The sequence below is a fragment of a genome, unplaced genomic scaffold (assembly GCF_019419815.1).
Source record: "Pyrus x bretschneideri cultivar Hongxiangsu unplaced genomic scaffold, Pyrus_bretschneideri_v1 Contig18, whole genome shotgun sequence".
Lineage (NCBI taxonomy): Eukaryota > Viridiplantae > Streptophyta > Magnoliopsida > Rosales > Rosaceae > Pyrus > Pyrus x bretschneideri.
In genome coordinates, this window is record NW_025999479.1 from 1110251 (window position 1) to 1121444 (window position 11194).

An 11194-nucleotide genomic window follows, 5' to 3' on the forward strand; every position below is an offset into this window, starting at 1 on the left:
GGTCCCCGGATCGGAAACCACAGGTATACCAAGAATGTCCCCCAACTCCTCCGCAACTGCTATGGGGGTATTGGCACTAAAAAAAATACGCATGATTTCTAAATATTCACCACTTGGCTCGAAGCCGAGCAATAGGCCTTAATTAGTCGACCCAAGTTAATGCAGTTCACGCTGTCAGCCTTTAAGAAGATTAGGGTGTCATGATCAAAAAAAATATGAGATATGTAGGGGCCATAAAGGCTCATCTGAACCCCCTGCAACTGCTTAGTATCAGTGGCTCTGCTAATCATCTTTGACAGAACTTCACTAACCATTAGAAACAAATACGAAGATAGCGGGTCTCATTGCCTTAATCCTTTCGAAGAAGCAAATTTATTACCCAGTTGATCGTTGATGATCACAAAAAAATTAATCGAACTCACACACCCCATGATAAGCCTTCGCGAGCAGGGGTGAAACCCCTTCTTTTCCACTATCGCATCCCAAAAGTCACATTCCACACGGTCATAGACTTCGTGCATATCAAGCTTGATGCTAAGTTCAAATTTACACTTTGTTTTCCTGAGCTTAAGGAAGTGGAATAGCTCATGCGCAATCCCAATATTGTGCTGAATTTGTTGTCCCCCAACGAACGCATTCTGCATAGGAGAAATAAGACTTGAGAGTAAAGGTTTTAGTCTATTAGTTAAAACCTTGGAGAGTACCTTGTAGGAAAAATTGCATAAGCTAATAGCCCAGAATTGAGAGACAGACTCCGGGTTCAGAACCTTTGGGATCAACACAATGTGAGTCGCATTGAGTTGACGGGGACAATTATCTCCATTCGTCAAAAATATGACAAGCTCATTAACTTCCTTTACAATATTATCCCAAAATGAATGGTAAAAAATTCCTTGAAAACGATCTTGTCCCAGGGCTTTTAGGCTGCCTATTTACAGAGCAACATCTCTGATTTCCTCCTCCATTATCGACATCAGGAATGATTGATTCATACCATCAGTGACCGATGAGGTGATGCACTTAAATACTTGCCCTTAATCCCTATGCCCCAACGATGTAAAAAGCTTAATATAGTAGTCATTAATCAGCTGATGCACCCGGCTTGGGTTCTCCTCCTATACTCCGTCTTCCCTCTTGATCTTTTCCACTTTGTTCATCCTTCATATTTGCAATATGGATTGATGAAAGAACGCTTGTTGGCATCACTTTCACAAAGCCATTTTACCCAAGACTGTTGTTGCCAAAAACTCTCCTCTTATTCCCAAAGCTTGTCAACCTTTATGGTCTTCTCCTTGATTTCAACCGCATTTGGCCCCCAATTCATTTGAAGTTCCCTGAGTTGGCCATCAATTCCTCTATTTCTCTAGCTCGCATCTTGAACTTTCTTTTACTCCATTTGATGAACTGAGACCTGCAGTCATTTATCCTTTTCTGCAACCTTGTTATCGCGTCCTCATTGCATGGGCGGTTCCAACAAACTTCGACTAACCTTCTGCATTCCTCATCTTTAGCCCAAAAAGCTTCAAAACGAAATTGTTTTTTACCTTTTCCTAGATTCGATTCATGATGGATAATGATTGGGCAATGGTCAGATCCCACAACCGTACAATGGGTAATAGAGGTGTTTGGCCAAGTAGCCTGCCAAAGTTGATTACTAAGCCCCCGGTCAATCCACTTATCCACCAACTCCCCATTTCTGTTCCCGCACCATGTGAATGGTGGTCCATTAAAGTTAAGGTCAATAAGCTTTGTAGCTTCCATAAAGTTTGCCAAGTATCGAGGCCGGTTATAAAGGACTGCAGCCCCTCCGAATTTTTTAGACTCCCTGATAAATTCGTTAAAGTCACCCCCACATAACCAAGGTATATTAAAAGGCACAAAGTGAGAGTTCATCCAACCCTAGAACTCTTCCTTTTCCCCCCGATAGGATGTGCCATAGACTCCAGTCACCCTCACCCACCTAATGTCTCCCACACTCCGAACTCGAGCATAAATGATATGTTTTGATGAAAAATTAACATCAACCTTCATCAAATCATCCCACCATAAACTGAGACCACCAGCCTTGCCAATAGGAGATACATTGAACCCACCAGAAAATCCCATTCTTCTACGTACCCCGTCAATTCTATGATCCTTCATCTTAGTTTCCGAAAGAAAGATCATAGAGGGTTTGTATTTTCTAATAGGCCCATGTAGGGGCCGAACTACTGTGTCTGACCCATGAACACGACAATTCCAAAATAAGTGTGTCATGACGATCGTGCAACTGTTTCATGCTAGCCGCCACTTCCTTAGGAGCTCGTCCCCTTTCTTCTCGCCATGAGTTTAGACCTCTCTACCTCCGAAACCTCCTCCATATACTCCCACATCTCCTGGTATTCTTCTAGGATCTCCAACAGTTCCTCTTTCCATCATCAGACACCTCTCCATGATGCTCATACTCCTCAGCCTAACTGCCACCCTTTTCTTCCCCTCTTCTCTGCTCTAGATATTTTTACTTCTCTTTTGAGGCAATTGACTGATTTCCATGTCGCATAGCTCAACCCCACGCTTCGATAGACTACCTTCAGTCACCCCACATATATTGAGCACATTTCCCCTATTCTGGGCATCCTCCTCCCTAATCCCTTTTATAACAACCGAAGGCGTGTCTCCATGTTTCGGTTGAATAGCTTTAGAATTCGTTTGTAGGAAGCAATCGGGACGACGACCCAAAGTTACATGCCGAGTCAAATAATGGTGGCCCTAAAAAATTATCCAATGAGGGGTGGCAAACTCGAAAGTTTCCCCATGTTTGTTAATCCTATATTTTCTCTTCCATTATCTCTTAGGTAGTTGTGTCATCTCAGGATACCCCTTCTCTACCTAGCTGTTTCCTCCCTCGTAACTGTTCCCCTAAAATTCAGTTCCAGTATAGCTCTGGTTGGCTATCCTCTTGCCTATATAGCAGAAATCCTGCAGTCGCTCATATCAAAACTCCACCTAGGTGTCCTTATTATCCTCCCTCGACAGCCATCAACTAGTGGTTAAAGGGTTAAGGGTGTTAACAATTACCCTTACTCTTAAGAATCCAAGAGCTTTAGCTGGGTTCTCGAGCTCAATGAACTCACCTATTTCCTTCGAAAGGAGTCAAATATTGGCTTCCGACGTGAGGCAAGGTGGTACCCCCTGTATCTGTACCCAGAAATAGACCATGTTCAGCTCTATTTCATCCAGGGTCAGTTCTTTAGGTCACATTTTTACTGAAAAGTTTTGTTTCATTACTGCCCAAGGTAATTGGCAAAGAATCTTTGCCACTGTACTTTCGTCATGAACTGTTATGATGAACGTTTTGTCCTCTACCCATTTGATCTGAACTTCCCCAAACTCTTTCTATGAGGACCTTAGAATGTTTCGAACGTCTCACTTGTTCAGATTTTTGTTGACCAGTGCCGCTTCAACCAACTCTACCCCATGTTCCATGGTCGACAGATCCATGAACTTATCAAGGTGAACCACCAAGTCTTCAACTACCTGCTCTGCCATATGTTCCTCTCTGTACCTAGTGCTATGGACCACTTGAACAGATGTATGAAGTAGATAGATTGTAGAGGCCTTACCCAGTTTGTCTCTGGACGTACTGGCATATTTTTCCTTCTTAACTTCTTTCCAGTTTGTTTGATTACTAAATAGCAAAAATACCCATAAAATCGATGTTGGGAAGTACCTTATTTCTTTACTCAAAATCATCTTGGTGCTTTATTGTTAGGTTTTGGGTTGGTTGAAACTTTCCCAACTGCAATAAATGCTGGGGTTGGCAGACGTCATTTACCTCCCCCCATCTGTCGGATTTGCAAGATCAGGGACCTACCCGCACATACTTCTGATGGGATCGAAGGTTGATTTGGCCTTAATTCTTCCTCACCGATTGCACCTGTACTCTGATAGGATCAAAGGTAGTTGTGGGTTTATTGCCTCCTCACTGACTGTAATTAATTGTCATACCCACTTCCTCTTAGCTAGGTCGATTAATTTTCAGAAAGAGCAATTACTGACCAGACCCACTCCTTTTAGCTGGATAAACTCACTATAGATTATCAATCTACCCACTTGGAGAGCCAATCAAGGGTGATAGGGTGAAAAGAGTAGCAAAGGGAGTAAATGCGGGGTATGGAGCACCAAATCACCAACTTCACTTTTAGTCTCACAAAAGAGAAAAGGAAACACTCACAAAGGAGGCTTTCACGGAGGAAAGAAGTGGCTCTCACAGCGGAGAGAAGTTTAAGATTTTTGAGAATCTTTTATAAAGACTTTAAAGCACAATTGTACGAGCAGTACCTATGATCCTCAGTCTGAGGGAAAGGGATCCTCTTTGGATCCCTTCCACCAAATTCACCCAATCAATCAATCCGGGTCCTTGAAATTTGATGCAACGGCTACAAACAGGGGGCTCCTTTAAAAGTTATAATAACTTTAGCCGTTGGATCAAATTTCAAGGGCCCGGATTAGGTGATTGGGTGGATTTGGTGGAAGGGATCTGGAGAGGATCCCTTTCCCAGTTTGAGGGCCAAACATGGTCGTCAATTGTACTTTTGGAGTATAGTTTGAGGGCCAAACATGGTCGTCAATTGTACTTTTGGAGTATTACCTACCGTGTTTTGTTGGAGACAAAACTTCTTGGTTATATCTCGTATATTTTGGGATGATTGGTGGCAATATGTATGTTTCCACTAAGATGTATCATCGTTTCAATAATGAGCTAGCACCAATATAATATAGTCTGTTTCATATCTTAAGCCAAGGTTGGATAAGTGGCATGCATATTGATTCTACATCCTCGGATAATACTATGAGACTAAATTTATAGATAAAATTTGCAAACTAAATGATTTGTCACCAATAAGAATGAGCACGTTTATCAACGTTTAAGTATTAACTCAATCATCAACTAACATGTCATTTAGCTTATAAAATTTTGTCTACAAATTCAGTCCCCTAGCATTAACCCCTCCATCCTCTAATGAAATCTACCATTTTCACCATTAAAAAATGAACGAAATACCACTTAAGCAGCCATTAAAACTGTTCAAAATGAATGCCATAGAAGTATTTCCTACAATTTGAACACTAATAGTGATAGTTTACAACATTTCTCGTATTTACTAGTTTTATGTAAATTGTCATCTGTCATGACATAGTTACTCTAACTAATAGTTAAGCTATTTGACTGAGATGAATAAATAGGATAAGAAATGACTGGGTTAACTTTTCTTTTTCCTAGTATTCGTATTGTAACCTTAACATTTTTTCGGTTATCGGTTTTTATGTCCACCCTTATTTTGATTTGTCAAAAAGTATATAGTTTCTGAATGTACTTTTTTTTTTTTTTTTGACAAAATTCAGTGCCAATTTTTTATGGCGGGAGTTTACCTCTAACCTCTAAGTATTACAAATGGGGTTTTTATCACAAATGATCTCTGAAATTGACCCTCACCATCAAGATGGTCCCTGAAATTAAAAATCAATCAATGTAGTCCTTGAAAATAGGGGTTGCAAATCAATGTGGTCATTTTGTCCCAATTCTGTTAAAAGATATGTTAAGTGCTGATGTGGCATATAAATGGGCTCCATAAGTTCTTTTTTTCTCACAAATGGTTGTTGAATTTGACTCACGACATCAAAATGGTCCCTAAAATTGACCCATGACATCAAAATGGTCACTGAAATTGAAAATTGATCAATGTAGTCCTGCAAGTAAGCATCTCAAATCAATGTAGTCCTTCCGTCATAATTCTGTCAAAAATTCTATTACGTGCTGATGTGACACATAAATGGGTCACACAAGTCTAATTAAATTAAAAAAAAATTACAAATAGGCTTAATAATTTAATAGTTAATAAAAAATTTGTCAAAACCCCAGTCCTGCAATCACCTTTGATCCTAGTCCACATTTCTATACCTCATTCGCTCTATTCTCTAAAATAAAAATAAAAATAAATAAAAATCTCAATACACCCATCTTTACACACTTTGACGCCCTTCCTTAATTGAACTTGGATTGAGATCACCTTTGGTGACGGCTTGGCCCATTAGCAACGACTTTTAGGACATCACCTTTAACATTTAGGTGATCAACATCCTCACAACCTTAATTTGGGAGAGCTTGTTCGACGCTTCCTTGGTGGTCTGGTGATGCAAAGAACGACGAGATCTGACTTGAGATAATGAGATTATAACCGACGTGCGTCCATTGTAGGTTGAAAATTATTTCCACACCCCCTCTTAGGTCTTGGTTAAGCCTTATGCCTTCGAGAATTTATGGGAGGGATCTCTCTTCGGAGTAGGCCCTACTATAAGAAAAAACAATTTCATTGTGCAAAAAGCTATTTAGATAAATTTTTTAATTAATTATTAAACCCACATCAGCACATAACAAATTTTTTTACAAAAATTGTGGCAGAAGGATCATATTGATTTGCAACACCTACTTACATTGGTTGATTTTCAATTTCAGAGACCATATTGATGGTGTGGGTCAATTTCAGGGACTATTTTGATGGTGTGGGTCAATTTTAGGGACCATTTGTGATAAAAACCCATAAATCTTGTGGGGCCCCCATTTATGTGCCACATCACACTTAACATAATTGTAATGGAATGGCCGATTTGCGACACCTATTTTCAGGGACTACATTAATTGATTTTTAATTTCTAGACCATCTTAATGGTAAGGGTCAATTTCATGAACCGTTTATGATAAAAACCTTTAAAATGATGCTTCTATTATCTGAAGGAGGCAAGTCAACCTAATTACAAATGTTGTTTCTATTTTTCTGAAGGGTAATGCCATGGAGACTAAATTTGTAAACAAAATTTACAAATTAAATAAATTGTCACCAATAAGAATGAGCACATGTATTGACGTTTAAGTAATAACTCAATCATTAATTTTCATGTCATTCAATTTGCATTACGCTTTTGTGAATCATAATTTGTGTTAGTCACAGAGAAAGAGATATAACATCAACTTTTTTTTCGTATATGATTGTACCAATGGTAAATACATCTAACAAGAAAAAGTTTCATAACCGAACCAAACAACAATTTCATAATAAATGGAAAAATATATATGGTAAAAGATGTAAATGAAACCATCATCTCGACGAGGGAGTAGTATATTGAGCATAGCTAGACCATTGCTGCATTGGAAAATCAGTAGTACTAGTACTGTTGTCACTTACGGATGGTCCGACGGGAAGCCATGACCGAGCCCCAAAGAGTGAAGACAACGGAGGCGGTGATAACGAAGAAGAAGAGGAAGACGAAGAAGCAGCAGCCTCAGCAACAGCAGAGGATGATAGAACCATCTGATCATAAAGGCTCATAGGTTGCCTCTGCATATCAACCAACTCAGAATAGCTAACAAGATTTCTTGAGGTTGAAGGCACCTCGTCCGACGAATGGAATGCTTGAGAGTGAACAATCGGCTCACAGGATGTGGCAACGGACAAAAGGGTATTTTGAGGAGCAGAATTGCTCAACTGGGTCGGCGGAGGAACGGCGGTTGACGACAGGAGTCTGACGTTTTCAGGGAAGTTGAGTTTGGCCTTGTTGCCTCTGAATCGGAGGGCAGCTTGATCGTAGGCTTGGGCGGCGGCTTCGGCTGTTTCAAAGGTGCCTAACCACACCCTGGCAGCCTTGAAGGGGTCTCTAATCTCAGCTGCCCATTTTCCCCACGGTCTTTGTCTCACTCCTCTGTATCTTCTCCTTATTGGCTCTGCTATTTCGGGCGCACTGTATACATATCTACTGCTTGGAGTTGGAGATGGAGTTGGAGGGATTGCTGTTGTGGTTGTCCTGGTGCTTAAGCCTTCTGCGGATATTGGTCAAGAGAAAAAGTCAGTTTTTAACTAAATTGGTCTGTCCCAACGCCACGCATTTTGCGTGAAGGAGAGAGCTTACAGAAACTGCATGCCTTTTGTAATTTTTTTTTTTTTTTTTAAATAAGTAGAAAAGAACAGATAAGTATAAAGAAACAACAAAATCACAATTATTCACATATTGGTTAAACAAATAAGTGTTTAAACAAATTAAACATTAACTAAACTATGATATTAGTCTCATTCTTTAATTGACCTGTTCTGCCACTCTACGTGCAGAAGAGAGCTTCTGAAAAATTTCCGCGTTTTGTAATTTTATTTATCTTTGAAGATAAGTGGACAGGAACAAGCAAACAAAACCGATAGAAACAACGAATCATAGTTGTTCTTATTTTGGAGTCTTTAAGTAACTTCATGTGTAAGGAATTAGAAGCGTGCACGACTTTCGTACAATTAGACTTTCGTACAATTAGAACACCTTAGAAGGAGATTTTCTTTTGCTTTAATCGCAAGTCACTCTATCGTGTTAAATGTAAAAAAGAAATTACCTCCAAAAGCGGAGGATGGCCCCTGAATGTGCTGTGGAAATTCATCGAAAGCTCTACAAAGCCTTGTAACCGACTCGGACAATGGACCGCCGCCGCCGCCTTCTTCCTCTTCCTCTTCTTCTCTTCCTCTTTTAGTTCCAACACTGCCCCATGAACTAGTCCTTGAATCAGAATTAACACCTGCAGCAGCCACCTCATTTTCATCTCCGGCCACCACATGCGTCAAGGCCGATACCATCGCCGACATCTCTCTCTCCCAATCCAACTGCAACAGCATTGACGATGCGGCCGACGCTAATATCCCACTTTCACCACCGCCAGCCCGCTGTCGTTGCTGATGTGAAATAAGCAGGGGTTCATTGAGCCATTCTCCAATGTTATGATGTCCTCCTTGTCCCTCCTCAATGTTGGTGCGCCTTGCGGCACGTTGGTCGTTATTACCTCTTGAATTCGCCACCTTTAATACACACATATAGAAATAGATATGATTGATGAGATAATATTTGTTGATATATCTATCTGTATCTACCCAACAAAACTATAAGCACACACAACACAACATACAAAACCAAGTTTACTACTGTTTACGTGCAAATTCTCTCTCGTCAAGAAAACCAACACGCCCCGCCCCCAGACACGCAGACCTGTTACTTATAGCTTTGAACCGTCATCTAAATATAATATATTATATATATGCAATTTATAGATGGGACAAGCAGATCGATTTATATAAACGCTGTCATGGGAATCATGTCGGTTAATTCAAAGTAAAATTAATAAAAAAAGTTTAAAAATTTTGAGTTTTAATTTTTTAGGGTAAAAATATGATTTGTTGTTAAAGTAAACAGTACCAGGAGTTTTTCATTAAAATTCTCTTAATTCAATTGGTCAATCTTCATGCAGAAGGAACCCATGATTTAAAAATATTGAATGTTAAAAATGGATTTTTATAAAAAAAAAATGTTAAAAATGGATAAATATATACAGGAAGGAATTTTATCGAGTCAAAAGAGGCAGTATGAACTTAGAACACAAAGTGTGAACATACAGATGCCAACAAATATATTTGTGACAGGCTGGCTTATAGGATTTCTTTTTTTTGTGGGCGTGGGGTGGGTGGTGGGGCGGGTTGGTTGTGGCGGTGTTTGGGGTCAGAGGGAATCAATCAACCAACATGATGGCTTCGAGTGGAGTCCGATCAGTCGACATGAACTATTAACTTGGTTTGTTGCGAAATGGATTAATCTCTTACTACCAACAACCTAGTGAAAATGAAACCAGTTTCCTTAACTTTGAAAGTCAAAGGGCTCAAGTTTGTACATCCCGGTTATTCAATTAGAGAAAAATATAACTTTAAGCGAAGAATTGATTTGGGATTGTGATGCTTTTATAAAATAAAATAAAAACAGCTTATTAAAATGAGAATTGTTATTAGCACTCCAAAAATCTTATTTTACACTCCTCATATGTGTATTTTTTTCTTTCTAATTATGGAAAGTTTGGAGTGCCAAATGAGATTTTTGGAGTGCTAATAACAATTCCTATTAAAAATTGTGGAACATTAAATATGTTTGGCAAAATAAAAAAGAAAAGTCTTTTTAAAAAACTGCACTTAGTAGAATAGTATAGAAAAACAGAAGTAAAGGCTATTATGCTTCTAAAAAAATGTTTTTTTTTATTTCAAAGCATAGTAATCATGTCTGTTTAATGAAATTTTCAAATAGCAAATGTATCCCCACACATTTTACAAAATTACAATCATTGGTCCTATATTATTCTCTTTGATAATTATCATATTATATTAAATACTATATCATATTTAGTCATTTAACATATTTACAGTAATTTATATATAAGTTTACTAAACATTTGGATACTATTTTTTTGTTAAAAGCACTATTACAAAAAAAAATTTATCAAACACTCAACAACTTTATTGTACAGCTGTTTATTTTCATATCACAGCAGAAGCAGTTTCTTATAAAACACATCAATACTAAACTAGAATGTAATATACTGACTTGTGTTCAGTTAATGTGTTGTATATATTAGGAGTATTTACAGTTCTTTTTTATCACATTTGAAATCATTAATTAGATTCTCCATTTTTTTGTGTTCCATGTCGACAACGTCTTTGATGGAAGGGCAATTTACAAATTGGTTGCACATGACAATGACGGTGTTGCCTAGTTCCAAAGATTATATGTATATCAAGTCAACTGACTTGAGCATGAGCAAATACCAATCATCTTAAAGTTTGCGTCTTTTGATGGTCCACCTTGTTTGTTATTGTTGTTCTGAGCGACGCAATTGGTTTACGCGTTTACTTTTTAAATGAATGAATGGATATACTACAGTAGTCACCGCTAACTCGATCGGTCCACAGTTTTACATGTTCAATTCAAAAGAGCAAGTGGGGAAGGAGGTTGCTGCGTCGAAGGAAGGGAGTTCTCATGAGTTTGCCTTTGATTATTTTTCGAAGTTTCAATGTAAAATTAATTAGTAGTATAGGGTAATTTAATTATTTATAAATATATGTAAAGTTTTTTTTTTCGATATGAAATTTATATTTTCAATTTTTTTTTTTTTACATGTGATTAACTTTTAAACTTAGCACGTGAACAACATAAAATCGGACAACGTAGATCACGTGTGGTTATCGAGCTTCACACAATGGAACAACATGCTTTAATACTAACAAGAAAGTTGGGGAAATCCAATTGGTATGAGAAATAGCCGAATTATTTATAGGTAATGCTAGAGAGACCTAAAATTTTAAACCAA

The 11194-nt window shown here is 38.4% G+C and overlaps 1 protein-coding gene across 2 annotated transcripts; it reads right to left on the reverse strand.

The window, feature by feature from the left end:
* Positions 1 to 7000: 7000 nt before the first annotated feature.
* LOC103926677 (ethylene-responsive transcription factor ABR1) lies at positions 7001 to 9082 on the reverse strand. 2 transcript variants are annotated; one of them, XM_048581952.1, is made up of 2 exons: positions 8411 to 9082; positions 7001 to 7852 (listed from the first exon to the last, which is right to left on the reverse strand). In XM_048581952.1, exons 1-2 carry the CDS (start codon positions 8880 to 8882, stop codon positions 7137 to 7139), a joined length of 1188 nt encoding a protein of 395 aa, XP_048437909.1. In that variant the 5' UTR covers positions 8883 to 9082; the 3' UTR covers positions 7001 to 7136. The 2 variants fall into 2 exon arrangements, with proteins under 2 accessions (XP_048437909.1, XP_009333767.3); XM_009335492.3 differs by having other exon boundaries at positions 7001 to 7855; positions 8411 to 9075.
* Positions 9083 to 11194: the final 2112 nt, after the last annotated feature.